This window comes from Giraffa tippelskirchi, chromosome 9 (genome assembly GCF_054371585.1).
Source record: "Giraffa tippelskirchi isolate mGirTip1 chromosome 9, T2T-mGirTip1v1.2.pri, whole genome shotgun sequence".
Taxonomy (NCBI): Eukaryota; Metazoa; Chordata; class Mammalia; order Artiodactyla; family Giraffidae; genus Giraffa; species Giraffa tippelskirchi.
Genome location: NC_137283.1, coordinates 85,801,177 through 85,821,650, shown reverse-complemented (window position 1 = coordinate 85,821,650; position 20,474 = coordinate 85,801,177). Strand labels below are relative to the sequence as shown.

At 42.8% G+C, this 20,474-nt stretch overlaps 1 protein-coding gene across 3 annotated transcripts in view; it reads right to left on the bottom strand.

Moving 5' to 3' along the window:
- Nucleotides 1–13,981, bottom strand: part of MEI4 (meiotic double-stranded break formation protein 4) — a 216,775-nt gene extending 202,794 nt beyond the window's left edge. For 2 of the 3 annotated variants that reach the window (XM_081530383.1, XM_081530380.1), the window contains exon 1: nucleotides 13,682–13,981. In XM_081530383.1, coding sequence (XP_081386509.1) covers nucleotides 13,682–13,772 — 91 coding nt within the window. In that variant the 5' untranslated portion in view covers nucleotides 13,773–13,981. The remainder of the gene's footprint in view (nucleotides 1–13,681) is intronic. The other variant, XM_081530382.1, reaches the window with a different exon arrangement.
- Between the last annotated feature and the right edge of the window lie 6,493 nt (nucleotides 13,982–20,474).

The window sequence follows — 20,474 nt, the reverse complement described above, 5'->3', positions numbered from 1 at the left end:
CAGGCAAGAGTACTGGAGTGGGTTGCCACTGCCTTCTCCGAATAGCCGTGTGACATAGCTGCTATTACCCCTATTCTATCAGTATGCACACAAGGGCTCAGGGAGTAAACTGCTCAAAGCCTCAAAGGAAGAAGTGAAGATACAATCCCATTCTGAAACCTTCCATCTTTCTGTATCGACTGCCATGTGATCACATTAAATTAGCATATGTGGGCACAGATAATCTATTTCAATAAGTGCATTTCGCACCAGAACTCTGTTGGACATATCTCATGGACTCTCAAGGACTTGGTGTCAGAAGGGATGATCCAGCCTGTCACTGATGACAGCATCAGGAATCCAGCCCAGTTTCAATGGATAACACCATACTGAAAATGTGATTATCTAACCATCAGTTCTTAGCAAGTCCTGCCAGACACTCTATAATGTCTGCTTCTATTAATCCCAGGTCCACCCTTAAAGAAAAAATAATATAAAATCCACTTTCTCAAATCACCCTCCAAGGATTTGAAGTGAGCAATCACTGTCTCCCTTTATAAAATCCCCCAGACCCATTTCTCATAACATCCTAACATTAAACCGCTTTTCACTCTGGCGGCCTCTTCTGGTTGTATGTGATATGTCAAAATCTCTCTTCGGTGACACTCAGCACTAAACCTCCAATCCCACGATGAACATGATCAGTTATGACCCTTGAACCTTTCTCGTAATGTCACCAGATGGTATTAAGTTGTTGAACTGTCAGGTCTCAGTGATGGCTCAGGTGGACATAATGGAAAAACAATTAAAATCTTTTTTTTCCAAAATTTCTTTTAAGCTAGATCTCTACTTGCACAACTGATTTCTGCTGAGAACCAAACACTTGACTTCTCAAGTGGGCAAACGAGCTAGTCACAGAGGAACAAAGCACACACTCTCATGACGGTGGGCCTCCTCCGTGATCCATGATGTGTCCCCTCTGACAGCAACGCCCTTCACTGCCTCCTTCCGCTGCCTGGTCTCAAGTCTTCGGAATTCACCCCTCCCTCCTTCGTCACCCGGGCGCCACCCTCTGCTCCTTCCTCTGCATTTCCACAGCACCGAGAAACACAGAGATCCCAAGGCAGGGTCAACAGCCATTTGGGGGTCTTCCTCCTCTACTAGACCAGAGAGTGAGCTCACCGTATTTGCAGACTTTGCCCTCACTGGCTATTATTTCCAGCGCTGGACTTGGGAAGATCAAACCATGCCCTACGTGAATAACTACAGAAAAGATGAGAAGTGGAACAGCTCACGGAAACGAGGCTAAGACCAGAGAAGTTACAGAACTGAAGGCCTGCTTAGATATATATGGACAAAGGAAAAGATATCAGCGGCGGGAAGAAAGCCTTGAGCCCCACTGCAGCATGAAGCCTCGAAGGGCAACATCAACATCTCTTGAACACCTCCACATACTAGCCACTGTGCACTCACTTTACAGCCAGTACCTCGTGTAAGACCTCTTTTAATAATTCTGTGACTGGGTAAACAAGCTCCTACCATACAGCACAGGGAACTACAGTTCCTGTCAATATCCTTATCAATCCTTATGAATATCCTGTGATAAACCATAATGGAATACAACACGAGAAAGAATGTATATATATAACTGAATTATGTTGCTATATAGCAGAAATTAACATAACACTGTAAGTCAATTGCACTTCAATAAAATTTGAAAAAATGATTATGTGTCATAGAATTTAGTATCATTTTTTGGAGTTAAGGAAACAAGTTCAGAAGGTAGCTTTTTCAAGGCTATCCGGTTAACAAGTGATGGAACTGGACTTTTTAACTGTCATCTCTCTGTGATACAGTTCTGAAGCTTGGGGGTCGGCACTGAATGTAACCTGCATAGGAATGGGCCTCCTTGAATTGTCATGTGGTCACCTTGCGTCTACTTTGACATTCATCTCAGTTTATCACCACAGCAGTGCGTGCACACACACACACGCACACACACATGCACACACACACTGGCAGGCCTACCATCTCCACAAGCACTGCTAGATAAGGAAGGTTTTACCCCCAAAGATGGCCTGGTGAGACAGGCACAAGCAGTACTGCATACTAATCAACTCTGAAAAACTCCCATCACAAATAATTTCAAATATGTGTCCAAGAGCCAAGGAGAGCATAGGGAACAGGAGAGCAGGTTTAGGAGGCAGGCTTCCCAGCTCTGCCCTCTACTAGCTGTGTGACCTTAGACAGGTTACTCAACCTCTCTGTGCCTCAGTTTGCTAATCCGTAAAATGGGACTCAAAAGAGTACTCAACTTATAAACTACAGAGATGAAGTGAGTCAAGGCACATGACCCCTATGTACTCTGTCAGGCACATAGACAATGCAATGCTTGGTCCGCTTGAGGCTTGTATGGGTCCATGAGTCAACGCCAGCCCACTGTCTCCAAAGCCTGTGCCTCTCTTTGCACAGCATAAACCTAGTAAGAACTCAGGGAAAGAGACACTTGTGGGCTGATGTGAACAGGAGGAGGAACAGAACTCTGAAGAAAGCCTGGAAGATCTGAAGGATGAGAAAGACTTGGGCAAAGTAGGGACAAAATTTGATGAGGTGGAGAGTACAGCCAGCCAGCAGCTAACAGCACGTCTATCTGTGGGAGAGGGCATGGATTTCTGACTAAAGAATACGGTATTTGGGGGAAGAAAGGGAAATAATACAGACTAGAGAAGCTTGGATCTTGAAGGTCACTTAGAGGAATCTGAACTCACTGCCGTGGACGGCTGGAAACAGGCATGGTCTTCGGAGTGGATGAGTGCAACACTCCTAGTAATGTTTCAGGAAGAGAATTTTGCTAGGTAGGAAGGAGTCAGGGATTGCTGACAACATACAGGGAAGAAGGGCTGGAGGAGAGCCAGGACAGGATGCTAACGCGTACACAGAGTACGAGATGCCCTGAAAGATGTCTGTGACATAGTGGGGCTTGCTGCCAGATTGGAAAGAGAGAAAGTAAGGGGATACTTGCATATGATTCCCATATTAGGCCAGCAGTGTGACGGACCCCAATCAGAAAATCTTACCAAAATTACTAGAGAGTAGAAAATATACAAAATAACACTAGTAGAATATGCATTCAGCCCACTGTAACTATTCTCAAAAGTTGTTTCCTTAATTCTTTACTCAAGTTTCACTTTTTATCAATGAGTGATGAAAAGGAGGTAAGCACATTAATAATGAAAGAAGCCAGCTTCCTGCCAAGTAGTTTGAATCAGTGCACTTCTCGGTGATCTTATGCAGTAGTCATATTTTTGGAGTATGCTGGGAAACTGGGAATTTATCCATTATTTATTATGAAAGATTTTTACATCAGCAACCTAGTAAGAAATGTACCTTTTGGGTCCTTGAGCTGAAACACTGCTTCATTTACTATCTGCAATGATGCTGCAGTTATTTGCCTGTTTGCACGTTCAGTTCAGTTCAGTCGTTCAGTCGTGTCCGACTCTTTGTGACCCCATGAATCGCAGCAGGCCAGGCCTCTCTGTCCATCACCAACTCCCGGAGTCCACCCAAACCCATGTCCATCGAGTCGGTTATGCCATCCAACCATCTCATCCTCTGTCGTCCCCTTCTCCTCTCGCCCCTAATCCTACCCAGCGTTAGGGTCTTTTCCAATGAGTCAACTCTTCGCATGAGGTGGCTAAAGTATTGGCGTTTCAGCTTCAACATCAGACCTTCCAATGAACACCCAGGATTGATCTCTTTTAGGATGGATTGATTGGATTTCCTTGCGGTCCAAGGGACTCTGAAGAGTCTTCTCCAACACCACAGTTCAAAAGCATCAATTCTTCAGCGCTCAGCTTTCTTCACCGTCCAACTCTCATTGACTGGATCTCCTTGCAGTCGAAGGGACTCTCAAAAGTCTTCTCCAACACCACAGTTCAAAAGCATCAATTCTTCGGCGCTCAGCTTTCTTCACCATCCAACTCTCACATCCATACATGACCACTGGAAAAACCATAGCCTTGACTAGACGGACTTTGTTGGCAAAGTAATGTCTCTGCTTTTAAATATGCTATCTAGGTTGGCCATAACCTTCCTTCCAAGGAGTAAGCATCTTTTAATTTCATGGCTGCAGTCACCATCAGCAGTGATTTTGGAGCCCAAAAAAATAAAGTCTGACACTGTATCCACTGTTTCCCCATCTATTTCCCATGAAGTGATGGGACCAGATGCCATGATCTTAGTTTTCTGAACGTTGAGCTTTAAGCCAAATTTTTCACTCTCCTCTTTCACTTTCATCAAGAGGCTCTTTAGTTCTTCTTCACTTTCTGCCATAAAGGTGGTGTCATCCGCATATCTGAGGTTATTGATATTTCTCCCAGCAATCTTGATTCCAGCTTGTGTTTCTTCCAGTCCAGCGTTTCTCATGATGTACTCTGCATATAAGTTAAATAAGCAGGGTGACAATATACAGCCTTGACATACTCCTTTTCCTATTTGGAACCAGTCTGTTGTTCCATGTCCAGTTCTAACTGTTGCTTCCTGACCTGCATACAGGTTTCTCAAGAGACAGGTCAGATGGTCTGGTATTCCCATCTCTTTCACAATTTTCCACAGTTTATTGTGATCCACACAGTCAAAGGCTTTGACATAGTCCATAAAGCAGAAATAGATGTCTTTCTGGAACTCTCTTGCTTTTTCGATGATCCAGCGGATATTGGCAATTTGATCTCTGGTTCCTCTGCCTTTTCTAAAACCAGCTTGAACATCTGGAAGTTCACGGTTCACGTATTGCTGAAGCCTGGCTTGGAGAATTTTGAGCATTGCTTTACTAGCATGTGAGATGAGTGCAATTGTGCGGTAGTTTGAGCACTCTTTGGCATTGCCTTTCTTTGGGATTGGAACGAAGACTGACCTCTTCCAGTCCTGTGGCCACTGCTGAGTTTTCCAAATTTGCTGGCATATGGAGTGCAGCACTTTCACAGCATCACCTTTGAGGATTTGAAATATCTCAACTGGAATTCCATCACCTCCACTAGCTTTGTTCGTAGTGATGCTTTCTAAGGCCCACTTGACTTCACATTCCAGGATGTCTGGTTCTAGGTGAGTTTGCATGTAGTACATTTTAAATCACAATTTAGGTCTTGGGAAACTGACCTTGATGAAAAGAATTTATTGGTAATATAAATAATTTTAAAAACTCTATTCATTATATAGATGAAATAGTGCTTTAGTAATTATCAGATAAATAGATGGATAATCTGTTTATTTGATAATTTGATAACAGATGGTTGGTGGATGATTTTTTTAGTTAAAAAACAAGACAATCTTATACGAGTGGATGCTTTAGGAACCATATTTATAAAAGAAATAGTTTTTAGAAAGCAGCAACTTCTTGGGAACTATGTAAACTTTTGTGCACTGTCACAAAAAGGCAGGTTATCATGAGAAACTTATATTCTGCCCACAAACACACAACACAATTTATAAGTTGTGCCAGGCACTGGAAATAGGGATGTCCTTTCCCTCAGAAGCTTTCTTTCTGGGAGAGGCCAATAAATAAGAAAATAAAATATCAACTAGTCAGGAAGCAACAGTTAGAACTGGCCATGGAACAACAGACTGGCTCCAAAGAGGAAAAGAAGTACGTCAAGGCTGTATATTTTCACCCTGCTTATTTAACTTATATGCAGAGTACATCATAAGAAACGCTGGGCTGGAGGAAGCACAAGCTGGAATCAAGATTGCCAGGAGAAATATCAATAACCTCAGATATGCGGATGACACCACCTTTATGGCAGAAAGTGAAGAAGAACTAAAGAGCCTCTTGATGAAAGTGAGAGAGAAAAGTGAAAAAGTTGGCTTAAAACTCAACATTCAGAAAACTAGAAGAGCTGACTCATTGGAAAAGACCCTGACGCTAGGAAAGACGGAAGGTGAGAGGAGAAGGGGACGACAGAGGATGAGATGGTTGGATGGCATCACCGACTCAATGGACATTGAGTTTGGGTAAACTCTGGGAATTGGTGATGAACAGGGAGGCCTGGTGTGCTGCGGTCCATGGGGTCGCAAAGTGTCGGACACGACTGAGCAACTGAACTGAATTGAACTGAATGCATGAATAGCAACTTTGGATAAAGCATAAAAGCAGTTCAGAAGAGAAAGAGTAGCTTTCTCTTACCATTGTTCCAGAGATAAAAAGAAATGGGTCATAATCTGCTACTCTAAACCCATTTAGGGGGATTTGTAAAGAATCTTAAGTATGTTTTATTTTGTTTTTTAATCCTGCAAGAAAAAAGCTATTCATGAAAGTAGAAGGAAGGTGTGGGTAAAGAGACCATGAGCCAGCAGTCTCTGAAATACATTTCCTAGCAATTATTAGAGATTAAAAGTCACATCTCTCTTTCCAACAATCAAAATTACTTTCTAATGAATTGTTTTCATTCTACTATTCATCCAGATTAAACCAAAGCACACATTAAATATAAAAAGATTTATTTTCCAGAGTTCTGCCAGGGTAAAAGCAATCTAATCAAAAATGAAATGGGGAATGAGCTCACTGAATAAATCAGAAGGAAGAATTAAAGAAGCTGACAGATATTTTGGAGGTCTGTTAAAAAATAAATTGGATTTTCATTACAAAAATTGACTTAAATAAATGATACACTTAAGAACCCACTTCAGAACATTTCCTTAAAGTCAATTTGATTATCAGCCCCAAGATATTGCATTTCAATATATTTTGTTATATTTCCAAAATACAAGAGGTATAAGAAAGGACATACACAGAGTAAATGCCCAGAAAATAAAAAGAAAGAAAGAAATACTAAATAACCTTTGCTTCTGATATCTGATGTTCAGATTCAAAACCTAAATAAAAAGTTAGGCAAAATATTTTATGTAGTGCCACCAAAATAACTAGACGATAATTAAAGTAAATTTTATATTTGAGTAAAAGTAAAAGAAAACTTGATAGTAGACACAGCCCTCTAAAGATCTATAATTTATAAATTACTTTACTCCCTTGATGGATAATCTGTAAGTATAGATAAATCTAATAATAGGGACAATATTAAGCCTTCATCAAAGATAGCTGTTCATACAACAAGTGAAAGCTGTGTCCGGCTCTTTGTGACCCCACGGACTGTACAGTCCATGGAATTCTCCAGGCCAGAATACTGGAGTGGGTAGCTGTTCCCTTTTCCAGGGGATCTTCCCAACCTAAGGATGGAACCCAGGTCTCCTGCATTGCAGGCAGATTCTTTACCAGCTGAGCCACCAGGGAAGCCCTGTTCATATGGCATGTGACACTTTAATCAGCAGAAATGGGGAGCATCTATGTGTGCAGCGGTTGGGGGGGGATCTATTCTCTATATTTCCAAGCAAGGAATGAGGAAATACAGACCTTCTCATAATCTGTGGAGGTAGTAAGCCTTCTAGGTAAAATTATCATGTTCATACACTCAGCAGATAACACTGGAGAAGAGATTCTGTTCTAGGCACCCCACCTTTAAACAGATAAAGCTGGTAAAGGAACTCAGAAACCTGCTGTCTGAGGGGCAGAGGAGTGAAATGTAAACTGGGCTTGTTCCATGAAACCCCAAGGAAAAGGACAAGGATGGGAGGGGAAGTTGTGGATACACATTCTATCTGTCAGATGTGTTAAAGACTGAGAGAGAGCTTTGGTGGGGGGGGGGGTGAGTTCCCTGTTGTGGGAGGTATTCAAGCACAGAGAGAGATGACAGGGGTGGGGCAGAATGCACCCAAACTCTGAAAATTAAATGGATCAGGACCACTTTCACCCTGAGATCTTGTGATTATAAGAAACAGAAACCATAGTCACTGACATCAGGGGACTTAAAAGTCATTCCGTGACAGTGATATACAATAGATGCTTTTGAAAAAGTGTTGAGGACACGGTACCCATGAGGGTCCAGGCAGAAAGCTAGCTAATGGTACCTCAATCTGGGTAATGTGAAGGAGAGCTTAATAAAGAGCTACTTCCAAAGGTGTGGGCAACCTAAGGGGGAAACACAATGTGCGCAGGACCAGAAACAACAGCAGAGGCGAAGGGCATCCTTCACTCCTCTTGGATCTAAAGGGAGGAGAGGAGGGGCAGTTACCAGGACTGGGAGAGAGATGGGCTGAGGACAGGACCACCAGCAGGAGGCTGGAGCTGTGACATTCCATCCTCCAGGATCATCCTCGTGACTGCAGGGGCAGCAGGGGCTGGTGTGGACCTGCAGGGTGGCGGGGCAGAGAGATCTGCGAGGCCAAACGGAAGACTTCCAGCACAAATGCCAGCAAAGCCACAGAAAACAAGGCAAACGGGAAAGTCCCAGACGAGCGAAGAGGCTGGACTGCCTTCTCTCTAGGTCCTTTTCAAAAAGAGCAACATGCGTTTTCAGTGGACACAGTGAAAATGAGAGTCACAGTCCATGTTTTTTTACCATCCTTGTATATATAGTGCTGGCTCTTTCTGATTCTCCAGGCATTCGTCTGGATTTATTTTCTGAACTAAGCACTCAGCTGCAAGGTAATTGCTCTACCCAAAACAGAAGCGCCATACAAGACAAGGGCTCCCCAGGTGGCGCTGGTGGTCAAGTACTCACCTGCCAATGCAGGAGAGGTAAGAGCAGAGGATTCGATCCCTGGGTCAGGAAGATCCCCGGGAGGAGGGCATGGCCAACCCGCTCCAGTATTCTTGCCTGGAGAATCCCATGGACAGAGGAGCCTGTAGGGCTACAAACCATAGGTTCGCAAAGAGTCAATCAGCACAGCACAGCACAGGACCTGAAAATCTGAATACAGAACCATCTAGCCTATGTTAGTTAGGCGATTTTCCATCTGATATCCTGGCTACTCATTGCTTCATTCACCAGATACGTTTAATGATCCCCTACCGGACAGGTGCTGTGCTGGACCTGGGGACTCAACTGCCAACAAGAAAATCCATCACTGCCTTCACAGAGCTGTCAGCTGACTGTCAATCATTCCAGTCTACAACACCCCCTGTTCAGTAAAAGAATCTCAGAAGTGCTATGGATCAGAGATGCAAAATATGACCCACAGGCCAAATCTGGGGGGCCCTGCTTCCATCAGCCATGTTTTATTCAAACACCCATGTCCATTAGCCTATGTGTTGTCTATTGCTGCTTCAGTGCTACAACCTCAGAGATGCTACAGGAGGATTGCAAAGCCTGGTATACTACTAACTGGTCCTGTACAGAAAACTTTGCCAACACTTGCTCTAAATAAAATCTAATGCTTTAAGAATAAATACATTAAAGGAAACATACGGTCACTCATCAAACATCCCTGAGTGCCCTAACTACAAACTAAGTCATGAGGGAGGTTGTCTTTCTGCCAAGTTGCATTTCTACTGTTGTAAATTTTGTTTCTGTATTTTTGTTTTCTTTCATTATAAATGGAGAAGGCAATGGCACCCGACTCCAGTACACTTGCCTGGAAAATCCCATGGATGGAGGAGCCTGGTGGGCTGCAGTCCATGGGGTCGCTAAGAGTCGGACACGACTGAGAGACTTCACTTTCACTTTTCACTTTCGTGCACTGGAGAAGGAAATGGCAACCCACTCCAGTGTTCTTGCCTGGAGAATCCCAGGGATGGGGGAGCCTGGTGGGCTGCCATCTATGGGGTCGCTAAGAGTCAGACACGACTGAGCGACTTCACTTTCTTTCACTTTCACTTTCATTATAAAGGCAGATAAAAAAAAGTGTCATTTGGCTAATGTCTTCTATTAACTGCTAACTCTATTCAGAAGTTGTTCACATTCTCTTATATTGTATCTAGTCTTTTGATTGATCAGAGCTCTTCCATATCATGGAAGGCCCATTTTTCCAACAATCCTTTTCACTGAATCACACCAAACAAGTTTTGACAGGGGTGATTTTAGGCTATCTTTTAAATTGAACAATAAAATTGATTGGAAAAGCACTTAGGAACACTCAAGTGCTACATAAATGCAAAATCATAGCAGCAATAGTACCTTCACTTCCCTGCAGAGAGAAACAGGAGTGGATGCTTATTCCCCAATCACTTGACCCAGAGAGCATTAAAATTTTAAATGTAAAAAAAAAACAACCAGCTTTCATTGGCTGTTACCAAAAATTCCTAATAAGAAGTGACAGGATCTGTGCCGGCTGTGGTTCCTCCGAAGAATATTAAGAGGCTCAGTGGTGGCTGTGGCTGCCCATTGATTTGCCACTCCCCAAACCCTTTTCATCCCCTAAATGGGAATCAATGTAGCATGAATAAAATTAAACGGCCATTTAGTTCATATTCAGCCACTATAACGAAGCAATAGCTGGCTTGAGAAAGATCTTTGCCAAGCCTGAGTTCCTGAAAGTTTTCCCATCCGCTAACCATAATGTACATTTCATGTGTCAAGAGAAAGGAGACTGAGTGAACTCAGGACCAAGAATGAGATGACGACAGAAGGCACATGGAGAAGGCCTGGCTGATCTGGTAACAAGAGAGGCTTCTGTTAGGAATCAGCTTAGACATTCTATCACTGAAAACACCTTCCTTGATATCCTTAGATCAAGTCATTTCCCTCCAATACATAGCTCTTAACATACCATACCAGAGAAGGCAATGGCACCCCACTCCAGTACTCTCGCCTGGATAATCCCATGGACAGAGGAGCCTGGTAGGCTGCAGTCCACGGGGTCGCGAAGAGTCAGACACGACTGAGCGACTTCACTTTCACTTTTCACTTTCATGCATTGGAGAAGGAAATGGGAACCCACTCCAGTGTTCTTGCCTGGAGAATCCCAGGGACGAGGGAGCCTGGTGGGCTGCCGTCTATGGGTCGCACAGAGTCGGACGCGACTGAAGCAACTTAGCAGCAGCAGCAGCAGCAACATACCATATTCCTGTATCACAGTTGCAGCTGGGTCATTCCTTACTTCCTTGGTCCTTTGATGGCAATGACCCTCAGTGAGTTCCACTGAGCTCATGACCTGCCTGTGCAGGGCAGAAACTGCTACAGTGAACACATAATAAGCACTGAAAAAAAATATTAGCTAGCTGATCTGATGAATGAATGGATAGGTAAGGAAGATGGATCCTAGGCGCTCTGATAGCATTAAGAATGCTTGGTCATTCTATGATATGTTCCTCAAAACTAATGGCACATGTCTTCCTGTCCTGAGCTAGGTTCTAGGAAAATGCACAAACTGCGTATCAGCTCCTGGTATCCTCACCACCAACTACCTCCTCTCTGCTCTTTCACTCTCTTCTGTCCTAACTTCTCTCTCTTGATACACAATCATGCTCAAGTTGCTCCCTGCTGTGAAAAAGAAGGAAAAAACAAAAAAAAGCAACACTATCCCATCACCTCCACCTCACCTAGCTGTTCTTACAAAGGCTGAAAAAGAAAAGCTTGATGCCTACTTGCAAATTCTCATGCCACTTCTCTGCAGCTGCTGCTTCAGTCGTGTCCGACTTTGTGTGACCCCACAGACGGCAGGCCACCAGGCTCCTTTGTCCCTGGGATTCTCCAGGCAAGAATACTGGAGTGGGTTGCCATTTCCTTCCCCAATGCATGCATGCATGGTAAGTCACTTCAGTCATGTCCGACTCTGTGCGACCCCATGGACAGCAGCCCATCAGGCTTCTCTGTTCACGGGAGTCTCTAGGCAAGAATACTGCAGACCCGACCCTAAAACCACGCCTCTATTCTTAAAATGCTTTGCTCTCTGACTTTAGTGCCACTATTCCCCTGATTCTTCTTCTATACCACACCCGGTCAATTCTATAACTTAATATATCTAAAAACTGATCTCCTTCTTCAAACCATTAACACCTCTTGTCTTTACGACTGCCATCAGTCTTCCGCCAGACCTCTCCGCTCCCTTCAATCCATTCTGCACCGTGAAGTCATAGGTTCACCTCAATAACGCTCCAAAGTAATTTCACTGATTCTATTACATCGTGACTCTGACCCTCACCTTCAAGTGCCTCTGTATCACGGAGTTAGCTTACACATGACAACTACAGGCCCCATGAAAGAGCTATTCTGTCTGATCTTTAACACAATATCCAGTGGACTCATGACATCTTTATATATGTTAAAACATATTCAAGGTAATGTTTTCTAAATCTTCACAAGGCCTCCAAAATACTGGTGTTGGAAGGCTGGTACCAAATACTGGTATTCCCACCATTACTCATGAAAAAAGAGCAAAAATCTTACTCAGAGTCATCAATTTGTGCTCCTGACCATCATTCCCGTTTTCTCTCTTAATTTTGTCATTTGTGATCCATATCCCTGCTCTAAAAGTCATCCAGATTATGCATGTTCCAAATTATACAGGCTCTTTATTGCACTTGATCTAAAGACTTACTTCTAAAGCTGTTAAATCTTCCCAAATATAAATAAGTAGAATAGTTGCTAACACAATTTTCTGCCAAGTGACTGAGTCTCACTGTAGCCTCATGAATCACTGTAAATCTCTCGGTTTTAAGTAGAAAAAAGGCAGTTGCAAACAATCCCAAGAATGTGATCAATGTGTCCATAATTAGACACAAATATTGCTCCTGAAAAATATACCCTGCTCAGGAACACGGTCCATGTTATGAGTTTTTCTACACTATGAGCATTTTATAAATATTAAATAACACTACATGTCTTTATAATCTATGGCTCCTGATAACCTCATCCAAAATGTGTTACTGAACTTCCATCCTATGAAGCTATACAAAGCCTTTCATAACTCAGTACAAACCACTGGTCCCATCTTATTGGCTGCCACTTTTATTAGACATTCCAGTTACACTAAAACACTGTCTTCTCTACATATGCTTGGCTTCCTGCCTTTACTCTTATCATCCTTTTTATTTGCAATGTATTCCCCACTTATACCCCTATTTCCTAAATATCTGGTACCTAGGCCACTGTCAGGGTGCCACCTCCTCCAGGGAGTCCTCTGCCCCGCAGCATTTTATTTGAATCTCCTAATGAAATCCCATCCTGCCCCTGAATGTTTCCTACCTAACTCTACATTTATCTCTACCCCAGGCCTGGGAGGTCCGTCAAGGAGGAGACCATGTGTGCGCCATCTTTGACATCTACAGCACCTTACATGATCCCTTCAAAATAATGGCGGCTCAATAAACGATGTGCTGGGCACTTCCCTGGCGGTCAATGGCTAAGACTCCACACTCCAACGCAGGGGGCTGGACATCCATCCCTGGTGAGGGAAGTAGTTCCTACATGCCCCAACTAAAGATCCCCAGGCCTCAAGGAAGATTCCACGTGCTGCAACCAAGAATCAGACAGCCAAATAAATATATTTTTAAAAAAATAAATTAAAAAATGTGCACAAGGCACTGATCTACCAACCGCAGCAATGGCCTCCAAGCACGGGCATCTTCTCCCCTGCAGGAGGGAACCATTTTTTTTTTCTTTGGAGGGGGGGCAGTCAAGCCAGGCTTGAACACGCCTGGAGGTTAGAACACACCCAGGACGCGCACACATTCGGAGGCGCAGGCCGGAGTCTAAGTCCAGCAGCTCCAGCGCCGCTGCGATCCACTGCATCGGGTAGAGAGACCCGCGGAACACGTGCTGCGCTCCGCGCGGGGCGGCCCATGGCGCGGATACGCGTCTCCGAACGAGGCCACGCGCCAGGCACGCGGGGTGGCGGAGACGGGGGAGCCGGTGCAGGGCGCCTCCCCACCTACCTTCGGAGACCCCGCAGAGGACGGAGGGCTCCTCCCGCGGGGAGCCGGTGCAGGCGGGGCCGGGGCCGCGGGGACTGGAGCAGTGCGCCATCGCCGGCGGCCCGACGCCGACCGCCCCGAGAAGGCCGCCCGGCGCCGCCTTCCGTCCGCGCTCGGGCAGCGCGCGGGGCGGGCCGGGCCGCGCGCCCCACAAGGCCCCGCGGCGCTCTCGGCCGGCCGCGCCGGGGCCGCGGGCGCGGGGGGTCGGCCCGGGTCGGGAGCGCGCTTCCCGCCGCCTGGGTGGGAGCGGTCGACCCGGCGGCCCCTGCGAGGGACCGCGCCGCGCGGGCAAAAGCAAAGGCGAAGCCGCGCGCCTCCCCGAGGACGGCGCCCCCTCGGCTTCCAGCCGGAAGGGGAAATCGAGGCCTCGGAGGAGAACAAGCCCTCGGGGAGACTTCTGGAAGGAGAAACGGTGATTCCAGCGGGGGAGGGGGAGCGACTTGGACAGGATGAATTCGAAAACGACTTTTCCCAGAAACGAAATTAAATTTGTGTTTCTTCCAAGAAACTGTGGTCTTTACAGAATGATGTTGGTCTCTGTTCACCTTTCACATCATATGTATTGTCCATTTTTGGAGGGTGGGAGCCTTACATCTTACAAAAAATTGCTTCCGTCGTTTAGAATCCCAGTTCGATTCCAAGCATCCTGAGGACAGATTCTCTGCAGGTTTCTTTGGTGTTACACGCAGTGCTTGATCGCTATTGGGTAGAAATCTCAGCCTATATTTATGGTATAAAATAGCGAACATGTCTACGTGGAGATCTGTATGGCTGATTTTAACTAAATCGATGAACCTTTCTTATTAAGATAATACATTTGCATCCAATCCGTTATTGTACATTTCTTTAAAATGTTAAACATCATTGTTCTAGCCATCTGCCCGTTAACGAGAATCAGTGCTGCAAAGTCCATTGTAATTTGTTTAATATGTTCTTCATTAATCCTGAAGAAGTAAATTTCAGGTAGGCGAAGACAGAATTATCTTGAACTTCAAATTAATGAACCCTCGATTACTGTTTATGTATTTGCTGTTCTTTTGGCGACATGTAAATCCAATCAGCGCGCATTGATCACAGACATAATCTAGAGTCACAGAGGGGAGATGTTGCAAATTTGTCCCTGTTGATGCAAGTGCGAAATGCGTTTCAATTCCACTCATTCATTTATTAGGCAAATTGGACTGAACTATTACGTGCCAGGCACTAAGCGAGGTATGATCATTGCCCTTTGCAACTGTGCAGTCTGGTAATTAAAACAAACGTGTAAACAAACTATCAAAATATAGTGCAAGCACTGAAATTCTGTTGGGAAACTGCAGAGTCAGTTTTAAAATCTTATCCTTTCTCACAACACCATGGGTATCTATTAACCTGACAAACATTTACCTTTTTTTTTTTTAAAGCTTCTGAACATGGAGTGGTTATGGATTTTAAAAAATGTATAGTAGAAAATAACTTCCATGAAAACTGTACAAGTTTTAATACCGCTTTTTGTCTTACTCATCCCTAGTGGGAGTATATAATAGGTATGTAAGAAGTCATCATTAAATGTTTGGTGAATAAAAAATAAATTGATTCCCAGTATCTTAAAACATTTAATTTGTGCTTTTTAGAAACTTTTCTATAAATATTGTGATCTGTCTGTGCGTACCAGAGCCCAAACAACTTTTCTAAACAAGTTTATAAAGACTAAAGGAAGGTGAAAATGTACAAAGATGCACCTGCGGTCTCTTAGCTCTTCTTGTTTGTTGTGCTTGAATGTAGAGTATTTGAAGGGGGCTTGAGTACAACGTCAGGAAATCATGCTTCTCTCATGTGAGGTTTCAAGACAACACATTCATTGATTACCAATCTGTAAATAAAAGAGGAAATTGTTAATGGCACCTACACATTTTCAGGGTCCAAATAAAAATACAAGGGAAAAATGGTTTACCTCTCTGCAAAATATGAAACTTTAGATGGCGAAAAATACTAAGTGACTATCAGCCAGTTTAATATAAATTAAAATAAGTAACTGGATAAAATAAGTATAAAAGATATAATCAAGGAACAATGCTAATTTTTAAAAATAGGTTCATGTTTCTGACTTTTCATGATAAGCTATTACTTTTTTTTTTTCTTGGCCACACTGGCCTGTGGAACTTCTTGACCAGGGATCAAACCCATGCCCCTTGCAGTGAAAGTGTGTAGTGTTAACCACTGGACCACAAGGGAAGTCCAACAATACTAAATTTTAAATGGCTGTTTTAACCACAAAGAACAGAAAGTAGACTATAAAATGCCAAATGAGAATGTAAATCTTTTTTTTGAAAGACTATTGTTAAAAATGTTATTTGCCGGGGCAATGGGATGACCCAGAGGGATGGGATGGGGAGGGAGGTGGGTGGGGGGTCCAGGAAGGGGAACACATGTAAACCTATGGCTGATTCATGCCAATGTATGGCAAAAACTATTACAATATTGTAAAGTAATTAGCCCCCAACTAAAATAAATAAATTTATAAAAAAAAGTTATTTGATTTCATAAAGATTTACATTATTTTAAAATATACAGTTGTGAAAATGGTAGTAAACTGTTCTATGAAGAAATAGAGAACCTTCAATAATTCCTAGACCAACACCCATTTGTTGTTGTTCATTCACTCAGTTGTGTCCAATTCTTTGTGACCCATGGACTGCAGCACTCCAGGCTCCCCTGTCCTTCACCATCTCCCAGAGTTTGCTCAAACTCATGTTCATTGAATAGGTGATGCCATCGAATCATCTCCCTTGTCCTCTGTTGTCCCCTACTCCTCCTGTCTTCAATCTTTCCCAGCTTCAGAGTCTTTTCTAATGAGTCAGCTCTTCACATCAGCTGACCAAAGTATTGGAGCTTCAGTTTCAGCATCAGTCCTTTCATTTCAAGATTGATTTCCTTTAGGATTGACTTGTTTGATTTCCTTGCAGTCCAAGGGACTCTCAAGAGTCTTCTCCAATACCACAGTTTACACCCTTTTACACAGGAGAAAATTAAGCTCCTGGTTCAGTTTAGTAGTTCAAGAAACATATATTGTGTCCTAAGTACAAATAAGAAAGTCCTTGTTCTCAATGATCCTGCCATGCAGTAAGGGAGCAAATTTTACCATCAAGATAATAATAACTAGCAAACACTGAACATACTATTCTAGGTAGTCATGGATTGTCTAATTTAATTCATCCTCACAAAATTTTTAGAGGGAAAGTACTGTTTTCTAGTCTTACTTTACAATGAGGAAACAAATTAAAATTGAGATTGGTTAACTCATCCAAAGATATTTAGTTAGTAGATGGTCTTACACAAAAATTCATTAACTTCATCCTTTCACTCTGGCGCATCCAGGAAGCCAGCTAGGACTCTGTTTAGCTGCTGTCCTTTAATTCCGTTCCCTGTACAGAGTATTTTATCTACTAGTATTTTAATATTTTCAGTGGTATCTGAGGTAGTGAACTATGCAGTGCTTTTAACCATTCATCAGACTTCTTGGACCTTAGTCTCTTGGTTAGACCTGATCACTTTCACATCTGTTTTAATTTCATATTGATATTTGTCATCACTCACTCTTCTGTGCCCCATATTTTATTTAAATTGATCTAACAAGGGACTAGACCTGATAGACACAGTGCTTGATGGACTATGGACAGAGGTTCATGACACTGTACAGGAGACAGGGATCAAGACCATCCCCATGGAAAAGAAATGCAAAAAAGCAAAATGGCTGTCTGAGGAGGCCTTACAGATAGCTGGGAAGAGAAGAGAAGTGAAAAAGCAAAGGAGAAAAGGAAAGATATTCCCATCTGAATGCAGAGTTCCAAAGAATCGCAAGGAAAGATAAGAAAGCCTTCCTCAGGGATCAATGCAAAGAAATAGAGGAAAACAACAGATTGGGAAAGACTACAGATCTCTTCAAGAAAATTAGAGATACCAAGGGAATATTTCATGTAAAGATAGGCTCGATAAAGGACAGAAATGGTATGGACCTAACAGTAACAGAAGATATTAAGAAGAGGTGGCAAGAATACACAGAAGAACTGTACAAAAAAAGATCTTCACGACCCAGATAATCACGATGGTGTGATCGCTCACCTAGAGCCAGACATCCTGGAATGTGAAGTCAAGTGGGCCTTAGAAAGCATCACTACGAACAAAGCTAGTGGAGGTGATGGAATTCCAGTTGAGCTATTTCAAATTCTGAAAGATGATGCTGTGAAAGTGCTGCACTCAATATGCCAGCAAATTTGGAAAACTCACCAGTGGCCACAGGACTGGAAAAGGTCAGTTTTCATTCCAATCCTAAAGAAAGGCAATGCCAAAGAATGCTCAAACTACCGCACAATTGCACTCATCTCACATGCTAGTAAAGTAATGCTCAAAATTCTGCAAGCCAGGCTTCAGCAATACGTGAACCGTGAACTTCCAGATGTTCAAGCTGGCTTTAGAAAAGGCAGAGGAACCAGAGATCAAATTGCCAATATCCGCTGGATCATCGAAAAAGCAAGAGAGTTCCAGAAAGACATCTATTTCTGCTTTATGGACTATGTCAAAGCCTTTGACTGTGTGGATCACAATAAACTGTGGAAAATTGTGAAAGAGATGGGAATACCAGACAATCTGACCTGTCTCTTGAGAAACCTGTATGCAGGTCAGGAAGCAACAGTTAGAACTGGACATGGAACAACAGACTGGTTCCAAATAGGAAAAAGAGTCCGTCAAGGCTGTATATTGTCACCCTGCTTATTTAACTTCTATGCAGAGTACATCATGAGAAACGCTGGGCTGGAAGAAACACAAGCTGGAATCAAGATTGCCGGGAGAAATATCAATAACCTCAGATATGCGGGTGACACCACCCTTATGGCAGAAAGTGAAGAAGAACTAAAGAGCCTCTTGATGAAAGTGAAAGAGGAGAGTGAAAAAGTTGGCTTAAAGCTCAACGTTCAGAAAACTAAGATCATGGCATCTGGTCCCATCACTTCATGGGAAATAGATGGGGAAACAGTGGAAACAGTGTCAGACTTTATTTTTTTGGGCTCCAAAATCACTGCTTATGGTGACTGCAGCCATGAAATTAAAAGACGCTTACTCCTTGGAAGGAAGGTTATGGCCAACCCAGTTAGCATGTTTAAAAGCAGAGACACTACTTTGCCAACAAAAGTCCGTCTAGTCAAGGCTATGGTTTTTCCAGTGGTCATGTATGGATGTGAGAGTTGGACAGTGAAGAAAGCTGAGCACCGAAGAATTGATGCTTTTGAACTGTGGTGTTGGAGAAGACTCTTCAGAGTCCCTTGGACTGCAAGGAGATCCAATCAATCCATCCTAAAGGAGATCAATCCTGGGTGTTCATTGAAAGGACTGATGTTGAAGCTGAAACTCCAATACTTTGGCCACCTCATGCGAAGAGTTGACTCATTGGAAAAGACCCTAATGCTGGGGAGAAATGGGGGCAGGAGGAGAAGGGGACAACAGAGGATGAGATGGTTGAATGGCATCACCGACTCGATGGACATGGGTTTAAGTAGACTTCAGGAGTTGGTGATGGACAGAGAGGCCTGGCGTGCTGCAGTTCATGGGGTCACAAAGATTCGGACACGGCTGAGCTACTGAACTGAACTGAACAGTATAGCATAATTTTCAGCAGGTTATGATCTCATGGTTATTAAAATTAACATTATTCCACAAAATTCTACATACTACTATCTTTAATAGTTCAACTACTGTTAACACAAAGTTAGTAATTTGTATTGTCCTGTATATAATTATTAGTAATAGTTCAGATGGCAACTTGCAACTTTTCCCTCATCTTTGTCTATATGATTGGTATCTTTGCTTTAAGAAGAATAAAACTCCCCGGAGGTTCAGGGGCTAAGACTCTGCACTCCCAATGCAGGAGGCCTGGATTGGATTCCTGGTCAGAGAACTAGATTCCAGAAACCTCAACTAAGGGTTCTCATGCTGCAACTAAAACTCCCACCTGCCACATACAAGATTGAAGATGCCATGTGCCCCATATAAGACCTGGTGCATCCAAACAAATGCATATTTAAAACAAGACGAGTAAAATCCATAAACGTTTCCAAGTGTATAAGACCACTAATAGTAAAAAGTGTTAGTCAAAGTGTTAGTTGCTCAGTCATGTCCAACTCTTTGCAACCTCATGTTAGCCCTCCAGGATCCTCTGTCCATGGAATTCTCCAGGCAAGAATACTGGAATGGGTCGCCATTTCTTTCTCCAGAAGATCTTCCCAACCCAGGGATCAAACCTGGATTTCCTGCATTGCAGGCTGATTCCTTACCATTGAGCCACCAGGGAAGTCCTTAAGACCGTTAAACTACATTAAATTCATGAAAAAAATTAAGTTTTTTTAAAAGCATTTAATTTTAATTTTGTATTTTAGAGTTTAGAATTCTAGAAAGAGGAAAAGTTGAAAACATTTTCAGATAATCTCACTGTTCCTTTCTTTAACATAAAGAGGAAAGGATATATCTCTTTTTAATATACCTAAAATTACATATTGTAAAAATAATTTTTCCCCAAATTAAAATATGTTACTTTGCCTAAATGATTAGATTTGAAAAGAATTTTTAAAGTGTTCTTAAGACATTTTTATTTTGCGTTCACAGAGAATCTTTGGCTGTAAAAGAAACATACCAAAAAACAAAACAAAAATCTATGTGTATAATGAGTAATTCTTTTTTATATGAATACTATTTCCTAATTTATGTGATTGTAAATTCAATT